A 15,281-nucleotide genomic window follows, 5' to 3' on the forward strand; every position below is an offset into this window, starting at 1 on the left:
TTGGGTTTTGGTTTCCTTTAGAGAAGAAGATTTGTAAAGGTTCCTTGATTTAGGGGTTTTGTCTGTTTATCTCCCCATCCCGCGGGGTATTGTGCTCCAAGGGACCCTAAAGTGGTGGATGGTGCTCACTTGTGCAAATAATATACTGTATATATTCTACACCCTCACCATGATACATGCCAAGTTTGGTGAAAAAATGACCTTACATTTAAAAAAAAAAAAGAGGAAAGAAAATGTGAAATTTAGGCCCCAATTGGACCCCACATAGGGCTCCAAAGGGGAGGGGGTAACTCTGGATTCGTCGGAAACAAGCTTGAAACTGCAGTCATCAATGTACTTTAGTATAGTAAAGTACTAATTTAGCATTATCACTTCTGGTTCTTAGAGAAGAAATTTTTTTTTTTAAAGATTCCTTAAGTGCGGGGGGGGGGGGGGGGATTTGGGCGCCTCATTTAAACAAACTGAGATCCTATCCCCCTAGGGATGCTACCTTTCAAGTTTTGTGAAAATTCGTTATGGGATTATGAAGAAGAAGATAAAAATGTAAAAAGTTTTGGTACGACGCAAGACGGACGCCTGACAATGAGTGACTGGAATTGTTCACTTGCGCCTTCTGTTTAGGTGAGCTAAAATGATGCCATTAACACCACTGTGCACAAATTGCATCCACTTTTAGGTTTCATATCACGTGCCCGGTCCAAAAAAAAAAAAAAAAAAAAAAAAGAAGGAGAAGAAGAAGAAGAAGAAAGGAAATAAAGAAAACAAAACACAACAACAAAACAAAACAACAACAAATGTATAAGTAGATGGAATCTACACACACAAATAATTTCCAAGAAAAGAACTCATGGTATATATAACCTCCCCCTAATGGTGTACTTTCTTTTGGAATCCTGACTCCATACAGATTGCAAACGTGATTTAAGTGTGTAAAAATGGAAGGACGAAATCTACATAGAAAGTGACCTATACATGGTTTAACGTGTTCTTTGTTGTCATCGTCACACAAAAAACAAACAAACTTGAATGGTGTATGGCATCTTTTTCACCAGCATTTACATAACCATCATTTTGTTTCGCTGTAAATATCAGCTAGCACACCGTATTCAACAGTATTTGATTTATGGGGGCTCGTTCACGATGGTTGCTTATGCATATACAGCGTACCCGGTAAGTGTTATTCTCACAATTATTCCATTGCCATAAAGATATCTGTATCAAATTGTAATTTATCAGGTGAACGACCTGTGGCTGACATGATTCTAGTACAATCGTTAAACTCAAACTCTTATGATCGACCATAAGCTAGTCGTGCTCCATTTCACAATCTTATAGATCGAGGTTGGTTTCACAGTCTGCATCCGTCAGTCAGGCTGAAAGTCAGTAATTCGCGTCCCGTCTTGCCGCCGCTTCTCCATTTATTGGAATTAAGGATTGACCATTAAGGGAAGTTGTTGCTGGGCATTATTGTTCGGAGGTGCCCCACCGGCCCCAGCGTTTGGCTGTTGCTGGATATCATAATATTAAAAGTAAAGGGTGAAAAGATATGAAGGGTCATACAGACTTCTCTTTCATTATGCTTTATAACGCTATATGACCATGGAGTCGTTATAGCGAGCTTTATGATGATGATGATGATGATGATGATGATAATAATAATAATGAGAAGAAGAAGAAGAAGAATTGCATTTATGTAGCACTTTATACTGGTGTTTTTTTAACGTACTGGTGCTATTCATACAAAAACAAACAATCAAACAAACAAACAAACAAACTAGAAAACACTTAGGCCCGAATTCACGAACGTGGTCCAATCTTTGTCCATGGTTTAAAGGGTGTGTACAGTTCTGGTCGAGGTGAGGATTTAGCTTTTAACGTTTTGCGAGATATTCAGAAACCACTCTATGAGATGTCAAAAAGCATGCAGTTCTAAGGGGTATCAAAAGTTTATTCGATGAAAATCGTTTTGAAATGGCTGAGATATCCAAAAACAAGGTGAAACAAAGAGATCCTAATAAAGTTGTGGCATGTCGCCTTTTATTATTAGCACTTTTTTGGATATCTCAGCCATTTGAAAACCAATTTTCATCAAATAAATGTTGAATCCTTCTTAAAATTACATGCTCTTTCATATTTCAAAAGAGGCTTTTCATTATCTCACTTAGGAATGTTCAAAACACGAATCCCCACCTCAACCAGTACTGTACAGTCCCTTTAAACCATTCAGGGAGACCTTTTACCCATCGTACATCACTACGCATATGTTTTTCATTCATTCACTTATTTTTTCCATCTCCAGCCAAACTTGTAAATATATATATATTTTTTTGCATAAGATATAAATACGAGTCTATAGGACAATTTACCCCCTGGGCAATTACCCCGGACCCTTCCCCTAGCCCAACCCTTATGGAACAAACACAGTGTTACCACAGTGTGTTCACATAGTTGACTATGTGTAATCAATGTGTTAACCATGTGGTCACAGTGTTGTCACAGTGCGGTATTTGAGATCACATAGTGTAACACATAATTGGCATACCGAACACAGAGTGGCACACATATACCACAGTGTGGTATAGTGTTACGACAGTGTGTTCACATACTTGACTATGTGTAAACAATGTGTTAACCATGTGGTCACAGCGTTGTCACGGTGTGAGATTTGAGATCACATAGTGTACCACATTATTGGCATACTGAACACAGAGTGACACACAAATACCACAGTGTGGTATATATCGAACTATGTGTAAACCCTGTGTTCATAATGCTACCTCAGTCTGGTATTTCAGTTAAAGTGTTTTACCACATAATCCCCACATAGATCACATACTGAACACACTGTGATTCATGTTTGACACAGTGTGGCATATTTAGAACTATGTGTAAACCCTGTGTTGATAGTGTTGTCACACTGTGGGATTTCAGATCATTCATTTACCACATAATCCACACAGACTTACACAGTGTGGTATATATTGAACTATGTGTAAACCCTGTGCTCGGTGTTGTCACTTTGTGGGTTTCAGATCATTCACCTGCATCATCTCCACATACTTGGCATACTACATGAACACACAGTGTGGTATATATTGAAATATGTGTACTCCTGCGTCCATAATGTTGTTACACAGTGGGATTTCATATCATTGATTTAACACTATAATATCCACATACTAGATGTTAAGGAAAAAAACACTACATTTTTTATTTTGAATAACTAAAAAATAATAAAAATTAACTTTCCTCAAATTTACACAGAAGGTAGCCGCTGAATAACGCACAATTTTGTTGTGTACTGTTTCAAAATATTGCAGGGAACAGCATACAACAAAATTGTATGCCTATATTAGCTACCTACTGTGTAAATTTGTGGAAAGTTATATTTTCATGGGTTTTCAGTTATTCACAATCAAAAGCGCAAACTGTTTTTTTTTAAAACATCTAGTACTTTGAAACACAATGACTCATGTTTACCACATTGTGGTGTATATTAAACTTTGCATTAGTATTGTCAGTAGGGGATTTCAGATCTTGTACTACCACATGGAATGTTAATCCTTGTAAAACCAGGTTATTTCTGGTTTTGTTGGGGGGTGGAGCATTTTACCAGTTTGGTGAAAGGATTCAAGTATTGTAGTTTATTGATAAATGTACATGTATGTATCAAATTAAAAGAATATGCCTCATCACTACATGTACTCCCCAGAGATTTTTATCAAGTTTGTAAAGCCACTTAACTGATTATCTGATTATCCAATAAAGTAATAAACCAATAACTTAAAGCTGGACAATATACAACACCATTTAAGTACACGGAAGTTGCAAATGTTATATACTTATTTATTTTCCTAATTTCAGTTGATACCTTTAAAATTTCAAATACTGGCATGGAACAACAGATTCATTTAATGTGAGAATATGACCTATACATGTCATTTATCCAACCTTCAGATGAATAAATCATTCATTTAGTGTTGTGTTAATACTGTTTACGGATGCATAACATCAAACACTATATCAAATGATATAATACTAGGAGTATCTGTAGTTGTGGAAAGAGAACAAAAAGTGACATGTTATAACTTCCGTTTCTCTCATAAATCACATGCTTTCCTAAGATTTCACCAGGAGGTATTGCATACAATCTATTGGTCACACGTTTCACTACTCTGATGTGTACAGCATCAGCATGGCTCTCCCTGTCTCTATTCTTTACAAATGGGCCATCATGCTCTACATACTTATTGAGAGCAAAGGCATCACTATCATCTTCCGAAACCACAAAACCATGTACAAAAGCCACTTCATTGCCTGTTACTTGCACACAATAATTTATTCTGGTAGTGTGCCGAGAATATTCAGTAGTATGGATGCAAACTGTGTTTACAACTGCTTTCTTGTACACTTTAATTACAGAAAAATGTCACAGGATATTCTTGTGTTGTTTTTTTTTTTTTTCGTGACATGCTATACCACATGACTATCACATGACACAGTACCACACAGTAGTACCAACTGAAATATTAAAAAAAAAAGCAAAAACAAAACAAAATGCATATTCCAGAATCTCAATAATAGGTGAGTTATGCTGCGAATTATGACAATTGATTTAAGCAGTACTTAACCTGTCCTATACTCGTACAGTATTACCTATCAAGTGGGAGTGCTGAGGTACAGAATGTGATACTTCACGCGGTATTCCTGTGGTATTCCTGTGGTATTCCTGTGGTGACACTGTGGTATTCCTGTGGTAACACTGTGGTATTCCTGTGGTACAGACTTTGCATAGCTCATGAATATTTATAAAAAGCAACCTAAATTTGAGAAAATACATAAAATACTTCTAAATTCGAAGTATTTGTGATGGGATTTCCTGTGAACTATTGTCTAATAATGTTATGTTATACCGATGTCATAAATGTTGTTATGAAAAGGTAATTTCATATTCAATAACAGTGTTATCTAGTCAGTAACCGTGCCTTCATGCATTACAAAATATTGATACACCTGATGATTATGTGGTACAGTGTATTAGATACATTTGATGACTATGTGGTGACTACTACATTGTACTGTGGTGGACTATGTGGTGACTGCCAGTGTGGTAGACTATGTGGTGAATACCATAGTGTGGTGGACTATGTGGTGACTGCCACAGTGTGGTAGACTATGTGGTGAATACCATAGTGTGGTGGATTATGTGGTGACTACCACAGCGTAATGGACTATGTGGTTATAACCCTGTGGTCATAGTGTGTGAGACTGTGGTTTGACTCACAGTGTTTTTAATATGTGTTTTGGACCATGTGGTAACGCTATGTTGCACAGTGTGCTGACGCTGTGTTTCACACTGTGGTTAATACACAGTGTTACCACACGTCCCAAAATCACATATTAAACACATATTAAACACATGTGTTCGACACTGTGTTACACATTGTGTTTCACACTGTGTTCGACACTGTGTGCCACACTGTGTTGCACACTGTGTTACATAGTGTGGTAAAACTGTGTTCTTTCCATAAGGGTAATCCTACTCCTAATCCTGAACCTAATCCTAACCCTAACCAAAACTCCTAACCCTAAACCTAACCTAACCCTAATCATTACTCTAACTTTACCAATAACCAGTATTTAGCCGGGGGTAATTGCCCCGGGGGTAATTGCCCTGATACGATAAAAACATCTTGATGTCAACATTACAAAACACGATAATTGAAATTTATGGACATACCATTGATAAGGTGAAAAAGAAAACGACAACAGCATTCTGAAGTTTAGAAAATGAAGGAGATGGGGAGGAATGCTAAAATAGCAATGCTTGTAGGGTCCATTCCCCCAAACAGATGGTAAAACAATTATACATAATATAATCTATCTTTGATTTTTGTTCATGAATCTAGATTTACAAAACGAATTACACGAACTATAGCGATAAGAATAAAAAACCTAACTAGCCCTAGACAAACACCCAGACAGATCCCAACACTATAGATTGCTTGCATACTGATAATAGAATAGGGAAGAAGAGAGAGAAAGAGAGAGAGAGAGAGAGAAGAACTGATAACATGGTTTGGAAAAAAATACAACGTCGATAGTTAAGACAAAAAGTGATGGGTGAACGCGGGAGCTGCTAATAAAGAAAGCTATGAAACGTTCCCGTACTTTTAAATTGAAGAAAACCAGAAACCCAGCGGAAATGTTTTCCCTTTCTTATGAGATCTAGATCCTAGATCACGATTCAAAACTGGAATAAAACCCTGCATGTAGAAAATGCAGAATTTGAATGAAATATATATTTTTCAAAGATACTTTCCCTTTCATATATGGTACACAACTTCATAAATCTGGAACAAAATCAAGTAAAAATTAGTGCAAACTGTAAATATAACAACTATTCAAGTAAAGTTGCATTTCCTGCCAGTGGCACGCTACGATGTGGAACAGAATATAGTCAATAATGTTGCTTACATGTTGTTTATATTGGAGGCCAGGCACAACTGGCTCTTATCTTTTATCTAAAGTTGAGGCGCTGTTACACAGAACAATACAGGTTAAAGGAAACCATAACCCAAATATAATTGAGTAGAAGTAGCAATATAACACACATCAGTCAAAGTCAAATTATACAAAAACTACAGGTCATCAAATTTTAGTGACGAATACGGAAACAAGTATAAAAGGTATCGAAACACTTTGGTGACAGTTATTAAAAATGCAAAGAGATTGTATTATTGCAATTCTTTTAATCGTAACAAGAGTAACATGACAAAGACCTGGGATACCATTAATGAGTTAATTGGTAGAAAGGTTAAAGATAAGCATTTGGATATAGAAGAGTTAACTATTAATCAAGGTGGAATTGATAAAGTTGTATCTTCTAACAATGAAATAGCCCAAGAACTAAATAACTACTTTGTCACTGTTGGGTCAAATTTGGCAGAACGAATACCAAATGGGCCTCGTAATAGTTGTTTTCAAGATTATTTGGGTGCCAGAAATACAAAGTCTTTGGCTTGGAAACCTATTAGAGAAGAAGAAATTATGGATATTGTATATGATCTTGATGCTACAAAGTCTCATGGTTATGATAATTTGTCAATAAGATTGATCAAGGACGCAGCACCTTATATTGTTTCCCCATTGACTTATATCTTTAATTTGTCATTAGAAACGGGCCAATTCCCTGATGCACTTAAGATTGCAAAAGTGACGCCTTTGTTCAAGAAAGGTTCGAAAGATGACCCAGGTAATTACAGACCTATTTCAGTTCTCCCAGTAATTGCAAAAATTTTCGAGAAATTAGTCAATGGTCGTCTAATGGACTTTTTAGAGTCCACTAAAATTTTGTACAGACACCAGTATGGATTTCGTAAGAAATACAGTACAAAATTATCATTAATCAATTTGGTTAATACATTGATACACTCAAATGATAAATGTGAAATAACCCTTGGTATATTTATAGATTTCAAAAAGGCGTTTGACACAATCAATCATCGCATCCTTTCTGCGAAATTAGAATGTTATGGCATAAGAGGCATTGTGTTGCAGTGGTTCCAAAATTACCTCTCAAACCGATCGCAGGTATTGTGCTACAAGAATGAAATATCCAGTAGTAGAACGATCACATGTGGAGTACCACAAGGATCAGTGCTGGGACCCACACTGTTCCTATTATACATTAATGATTTGCCTAGCTCATCGAACTATTTTCAGTTCAGACTATTCGCTGACGATTCAAACATTTTTCATACATTTCCCAAAGGTACAAAAGAAATTGATATGGATGACGTAAATAGAAAATTGAATGAGGTACAGGAATGGTGTATTGTAAATAAATTAACTATTAACTTGAAGAAAACAAATTATATGATTATTAAAGGACCAAGACAACCAATTGCAATTAAAGGTGTGTTAACAGTCTCTGAAACGGTTATAGAAAGAGTACATGTAGCATCTTTCGTAGGAATCAAAATTGATGAGACCTTGATGTGGAAGGATCAGATTCAGTGTATCAACAAATGCATTAGGCGCAAAATTGGCTTAATTTCTAAGTTAAGATACTTTGTTCCAAGGCATGTTCTCATGCTTTTATATAAATTCTTTATACAATCATATATACTTTATGGAATTGAAGTATGGGGAAGTACCTACAGAAGCCACTTAAATTGTATAATTTAGCACAAAAAATGGCCGTGAGAGCAATTACATTTTCCCCCTTAAGAACAAGTTCAAGGCCATTATTCACCAGTCTAGAAGTGTTAGATGTTTTTGACCTGCATAAGCCTGCAGTGTCAACCTTTGTATATGATCTACACAAGGGACATTTACCACATTCTGTAACGCAATATTATGAGCCAATGAATCATGCATACAGGACTAGAGGCAAAGATCATTCCATGCTTAGACTCCCGAAATGTAAAACGACACATGGTACATTTTCTATATCTTTTGTCGGGTCAAAGTTTTGGAATAGTTTGCCCAAAAATATTCAGGAGGAAAGAACAAGATCTTCATTTCGAAGAAACCTAAAAAAGCACTTGTTAAATAAAGTTTAGTGAAGAAAAGAATATTCAGTGTTTAGTTTAATGTACTTTTATAGTACAGTTACTTTAAAAGAGTAGACCTTGCAATAAGCAGCTTAAATATATATACATGTAGCTATAATGGGAGAACCATTCTCGACTAGCACCTGTGCTAACTTTTGGTTCCCCCTTTAACAACATTATCTTCTGTTTTTCTATTTTTTCAGAACCTTTGTCTATGCGTATTTCTGCATTACATACTTATTCATACTCTTTGCCATTTCAGTGATAAATGTATCAAAACGAAACTAAATATATTACACCACATGTATTCTAATGTAAGATAAATATAAGTATGTAAAATATATGCTTGCATAGCTGTAAGAACCTTGTACAAAATCATTGTATTCTCATAAAAAAATTTCATGTTATTGTATCTTACCCTATGGAATTTCATGTTATCATGTTATCATATTCACATGTATGTTGTTAATAAACTCAACTCAACTCTCTTTAAAGTTTGAGGAAAAAATCGGACAATCGATGAAGAAATTATGAATTGTTGGAGTTTTGGTGCCATCATCGCCAGAAAAAAGACTAATACAGTCCATGATGTCATAATGGAAAAACTTTAACGTATAAAAAATCCAACATAATACTTGCACTTTTCTAGCATAACGAAAGAGCTCATGACTTACCTCCTTCAGATAGCAGGGGGAATAATGTTACCCGTAATAGTTATGTCAGTTACAAGTTTCTAGAATGTGTGCTTTTCGTGAAAAATGAAATTACGCGGAATTCTTGTTATGTTCCTTGTATTGTTGTCCATAATGATGTCATGAACTGTTGTCTTCTTATCCCGCGATGACGGCATCGAAACTTTAACAATTCATTACTTTTGAAACTTTCACTGATGTGTTCTATTTGTATTGCTGCTTTAGCTCAATCGACATTTATATTACTTTCACAGTATTTGGGATGTGGCTTTCTCTAAATTATCCCATGGTACACAGTACACATCCACAGCAAAATGGGAGCGAAATCCTGTCAAGAAATTGGACCGTTCACGTCCGCAAGAAATGTTATACAGGGCGGGGTGGCGTATAGCCTTTTGTCAAGGCCCTCTCACTGTATGGTGAAGAGAGCCCAACTGAGTGGGGTAGCGCGAGGCTGTCGCGCTCGGCTGGGCTCGCTTCGCTCGCCCGTTACAGCGAGAGGGCCTTGACAAAAGGCTAGGCGGCACAATCTATGATCAGAGTTTGCCATCAGCATGCACCAGAATTTACCCTCACCGTATAACAACAGACACATAGCGCGCATAAAAATAATCGTGAAGTATTAAGTTGTTGAGAAATTAATTATATGTAAAAATGATATTATGTAGATGAAGGCGCAAATATTCATATTGTGAATGACGCGCCTCAAATACAATAACAACATTAACAACAAGCTAATTTCAAAGCATCCTCGGGAGAAAGTTTAGTTTTATTTACCGAGGGAAGGGAAAACGAAGTGAGAAAAAAAAAATCAACAACAACCACGCAAAAATAATGAAATATGTAGGTTGTTGGTAATACGCTCGGTCGAGTGGTCTGTGTCAAATCGCAATCGATTGTGTAATCATAATCAAGTGGTTGGTGTTTTTTTTTTCCTTCTCTCCTTTGGTAGGTACCCGACCACTGCAGGTGAAGACGCGCGACTAACTGTATGAAGTGACATAATGTGGAGCAGTGGCGTATCTAGGGGGGGGGGGGGGCAAGGGGGGCACGTGCCCCGGGCGCCACTCCTCGGGGGCGCAAAAAACGAAAAAAAAAAGAAGAAGAAAAAAAGCAAAAAAAAAAAAAAAACGAAGAAGAAGAAAAAAAAAGAAAGAAAAGAAAAGAACAAGAACAAGAACAAGAACAAGAAAAAAACTCGCCCGGAAGGGGGGGGGGGGCAGAAAACCAAATCAAACAATATAAAAAGAAAACATGATGATGACGCGGGCAAAATGACAATGTTTATTATCTGTGTTCACACAAGAATTCCGTGTTCTGTAAGTTGAACTACAAAAATTTTCGGCTCGCTCGCTGCGCTCGCTCGCCAAAATTTATATAAAAAAGAAGGTAAGAACAAAACGTGATGATGACGCGGGGAAAATGACAATGTCTATTGTGTTCACACATGTCATTTTATATTTAGCAGGCAAAATGTTTCACAGAGCAGCGACTGCAATTTATTCCGTTCTGAAGCGATCGCCAATTGGATCAAAAGAAGGCGCCAACGGTTTCGAACAAACGGAGGGGGGGGGGGGCGCAAAAAAATCCCAAGATAAGAACAAAACGTAATGATGACGCGGAAATATACAAATTTCGGCTCACTCGCTCGTACAACAGAGTATTTTTTCAAGTCCTCAGTTTGTTGGTATAAATCGTTATCTATATTATAATGTCGTCACCATATCTTGATTACAATAATTGTAAGATTTAATAAGCAACAAATGACAAGAATTCCATGTTTTGTAAGCTGAAATACAAAATTTTTCAGCTCGCTCGCTGCGCTCGCTCGCCACAATTTATCAAAAAAAAGAAGAGATAAGAACAAAACGTGATGATAACGCGGAAATATACACATTTCAGCTCAGTCCTCAGTTTGTTGGTATAAATCGTTATCGTCGTCACTATATCTTTATTAGAATTGTAAGATTTAATAAGCAAAAAATGACAAGAATTCCATGTTTTGTTAGCTGAAATACAAAATTTTTCGGCTCGCTCGCTGTGCTCGCTCGCCAAAAAAAAACAAAAACAAACAAACAAAACAAAACGAAAGAGAGAGATAAGAACAAATCGTGATGATGCCGCGGAAATATACAAATTTCGGCTCATTCGCTCGTACTAATTTAGAGTATTTTTTCTAAGTCCTCAGTTTGTTGGTATAAATCGTTATCTATAAGGCCGTCACTATATCTTTATTAGAATTGAAAGATTTGATAAGCAAAAAATGACAAGAATCCCATGTTTTGTAAGTTAAAGTACAAAAATTTTCGGCTCGCTCGCTGCGCTCGCTCGCCAAAATTTATCAACACTCATTACATTTAAATCAATCTCAAAAGACCCCTTTTAAGTGCTTGAAAAAGCATATCATGTGGACTTTGTTTAAAGTCCCTACTGGGATGGGGTTGGGGTTGAACACTTTTTCAGAAATTAGGGGCGCAATTTTCGCGCTTGCCCCGGGCGCCGTTTTCCCTAGATACGCCACTGATGTGGAGAGTGAACAATCATGGGTGAGATAGATTGAATGCTTTCATATTGATATTTATAGGTTTTCCCACCCAACTTTATCAGATCATATTTATGAAAAAGTTTCATACTAAACAGCGTGCTAAATATAGCCGCCAAAGTCGTGCATAAGTGAATATAATGATATGTATGCATGTATATCATATCAATGCGTATGAAAGTTGTGTCAGATGACTGTTTGTATAATAGAAGAATGATGAAGTTCAGGGCAAGTCAAAGGTCGCATTTCAAAGTGCGTAATGTTTGCATTGTTTGTTCAAAAGGCCAAGATGATACAAAGAACATAATGATGGTTATGCAGTAACGAAAATCACTGCCAATATGCTGCTGTAAATGTTTGCTGTTTGAATTTCTTACTGTTCATCAGGGCAGTGCTGATAGGAATTCGAAGGCATTTCTCTCCCAATTTTAATTTGAACCCGCTTTTTACACGGGCATGTGAGAAAATCATGAAAAAGAATGCTGATGAAATCTAATCTAATGAGCTAGATAGCACTTTTGAATGTTGATTTCGATGATCGTTTAAATTCGCTCGAATTTGAATGATCGCACCTGTTAAATCGAACGCAAATCTGATGAAATTGTACGGGAAAACCTATATTACGTAAAATATTTTTCTTCGAATTCTTACGTTATTGTTCCGCAGTGGGCAGTTGACCTTCCGTAGAACACATAATACCACCAGCACGACCACGACCAGTCCCGGGATTACGGTGACACAGATCACTACAATAATTATCGTTTTCTTATTACCGTGCGACAAACCTGTCAATGTGAAAAAACAACACACAATTAAATGGAAGGTATAGACTGTAAGCCAGTGGAGCAGATGCATATTCCCTCTAGAGTTAGATAAGGTGCAGTGCCGTGTACTAGTTTACATGCACGGCAAATTTTTGTTGTTGTTGTTGTTGTTGTTGATAAAGTAAGGTTTTCCTGGTCATTTTCATAATTTTGCCATTCACGTTCCTATTTCGAGCACTCAATTTCACGCATTCACGCTCTCAGCACTGAATCAGCAATCACATTCAAAATCAGATCATTCAAATTCAGTATCGGAGCAATCAGTATTGTTGATTTTCGTCATTCAAATCTAAGATAGGAGCATGTATTTCACTGACTGACTGAGCAATGAGTTTTCAAGTTCATTTCAAGCAGGCGCTTGGCGGCAAGAAATATTGTCGGTCATTCAAATTAATGAGAAGGCAACCATGCATGTTCCAAATAAGTGCATTATTTAAAATAGTTTTTGCATTCATTTAGCTTGGGGCCACGCTTGCGTGTCTTTTTCACCACCTTTGAATAGATTGGGCTTCATGATGATAATTTATTTGACAACCATTTCATTCTAAAATTGAACATCACGATGTTGAAATGGCAGTCGTATATACAGCCACATCAAGCACTATGCTCAAGTATACAAACGATCATAAACTAAAGAGAGGTTGACTGACATCTTTGAGAAAAGCGATTTCTACTTCATTGAAACTGATAACATGAGCACACGTCTTGCTTGTTGTTTTGTGATATCTTATTGGTTTACATTTGCGGGACTATGTGAGATCTGTATTTTTGTTTCAGTTTGTCTTTAAATTGATGCATGATGTGGTTAGTGTTGGGGCGTTGTCCTCTTTTAGTGCATGCAGTGTCACCAAGTAGTATATTTAAATTGTCATTGTGTTGTTTGGATGCACTGCTGAATGGGCCTTATAATTCAAAATGTCTTGAAGTGATAAACTATGAATACAACAGAATAATACAACAACACTGAACATTATTATAATTTAATGCATATAAGCCTTGGTTGCGTATAAACCTCTTTGCTTGTTTTGTAAGAAACTTTCGCCCCATATAGATACTGTTTGCCCCTGAATCACCCCATTACCCCATTCTTCAAAAAGCTGTTCTATTTACTTTGTTAACAAATTGATTGCACGAAGAATAAAACTGGTCATTTGAAAATGAAATTGAACGCCCCAAACAATTGGGACTACCGCGTGAATTTGAATGCACGAGTAGGAAATGACGTGTGTGTAATGCCCGCATTCGGAAATGGAACGCTCATGCGTGAATTTAATTTGAAGGAAACGAAATGGAGCTCCCATAAATGAGATTGATTGCTCGGATTCTAAATTTGAATGCCCGAATATCTTCGCATGCGTGAGATGCGTGAATTTGAATGTACATTTATGAATTGGAATGACAAAGGCATGAAATTGTCCGGAAAACCTATATATTTTACGGCGCCCTCTTCCGCTATGTGTATTTGAAATCTGTAGATGTGAGGATTAAAAAAAAAAAAACCCAATTATAATATTGCTTAATGTTAGTCAATCGTGCATTATTTACACTTTGGGACTCCCTAAGTGCATAAAGTTTAGCATCATGGGTATATCTCTATATACTTCAACTTCATAGGCCGTGAAATTTAGGTGAGAAATAAAATGGTTTAACTGAATTTGGCTGTCCGTTTGTCCGTTTGTTCGTGAGGACTCGCGGAGATCTGGAAACATATCTATAACTGAAATGCACGCGGTCATCAAGCACTTGGTGATATAGTTCTTTTTTTTTTTTCTATAGACCAGGAAAACACATAAAGCAATGCAGGGAGCCTGCCCACTTTCAACATTTTGGTGGCCACCAAAACAATGTCTTTTCTTAAACAATATGGTGTTCCGACATCTATGACCCCGTTTACAGTGCGGGGCCGGGCTCGGCCGCGGCTCGGCCGCGGCCGAGACCGGCCTCAATTGCGCGGCCGAGCCTCGCAATTTTGTCCGTTTACACTGCTGGGCTCGGCCGCGCTTTTGATTCAAACCTTTCAATATTTTGTCGTAGTGGCGCTCTGCTTGTAAACAAATGCAATTTGGTATTGTCTGGTTTTCAGACCCTTTGCCAAATGAATTCCGTGGCGACGAAGTCGCCGTTCGGGCAAAGGCCTTTGCCGAAGGAAAGAATCCTTTGCAGGACAAAACCACCTTAAACTATACTAGTTTTCGACGTTGAGGGGGTTAATATCCTGAATAGCGAAAGATACAGGCAGAGGGTTTGGAAGCCAGACTAAAATTGGCCGCGCAATTGGCCGCGCATTTGGCCCAGTTTGCGTTTACACCAAGAAAAGGCCGGGCTCGGCCGCGGCTCGGCCGCGGCCGAGACCACCTCCAGAGCGAGGCCAAATGCGAGGCCAATTTTGGCCTCGCATTTGGCCTTTTGTGCGTTTACACTGAAGCGGGGCTGGGCACGGCCGCGGCCGAGCCGCGGCCGAGCCTCGCACTGTAAACGGGGTCTATTTCCATCGCTAAAAGTGTCGAGCCTGTGTTAAATAACCGGTATTCATCAATGGCCATTCCTCTATAGTGCAATTTCCCTTCCCATCACCGAAATCTAGTGTAACCGAGTAAACTCATTGTACCGTTTTCAGGAGCACGATTTCCAGACCCAGTTGCAATTATCGTCTTGTTACTGCTCT

At 37.6% G+C, this 15,281-nt stretch overlaps 1 protein-coding gene across 1 annotated transcript in view; it reads right to left on the minus strand.

Moving 5' to 3' along the window:
• Positions 1-1,427: 1,427 nt before the first annotated feature.
• Positions 1,428-15,281, minus strand: part of LOC140244803 (uncharacterized) — a 24,850-nt gene continuing 10,996 nt past the window's right edge. Inside the window, exons 3-5 of the mRNA XM_072324417.1 lie at positions 15,225-15,281; positions 12,444-12,577; positions 1,428-1,514 (exon numbers count right to left, since the gene is read on the minus strand). The exon at positions 15,225-15,281 is cut by the window's right edge and continues 266 nt beyond it. Coding sequence (XP_072180518.1) covers positions 1,428-1,514; positions 12,444-12,577; positions 15,225-15,281 — 278 coding nt within the window. The remainder of the gene's footprint in view (positions 1,515-12,443; positions 12,578-15,224) is intronic.

This window comes from Diadema setosum, chromosome 21 (genome assembly GCF_964275005.1).
Source record: "Diadema setosum chromosome 21, eeDiaSeto1, whole genome shotgun sequence".
In the NCBI taxonomy this organism is placed as follows: Eukaryota; Metazoa; Echinodermata; class Echinoidea; order Diadematoida; family Diadematidae; genus Diadema; species Diadema setosum.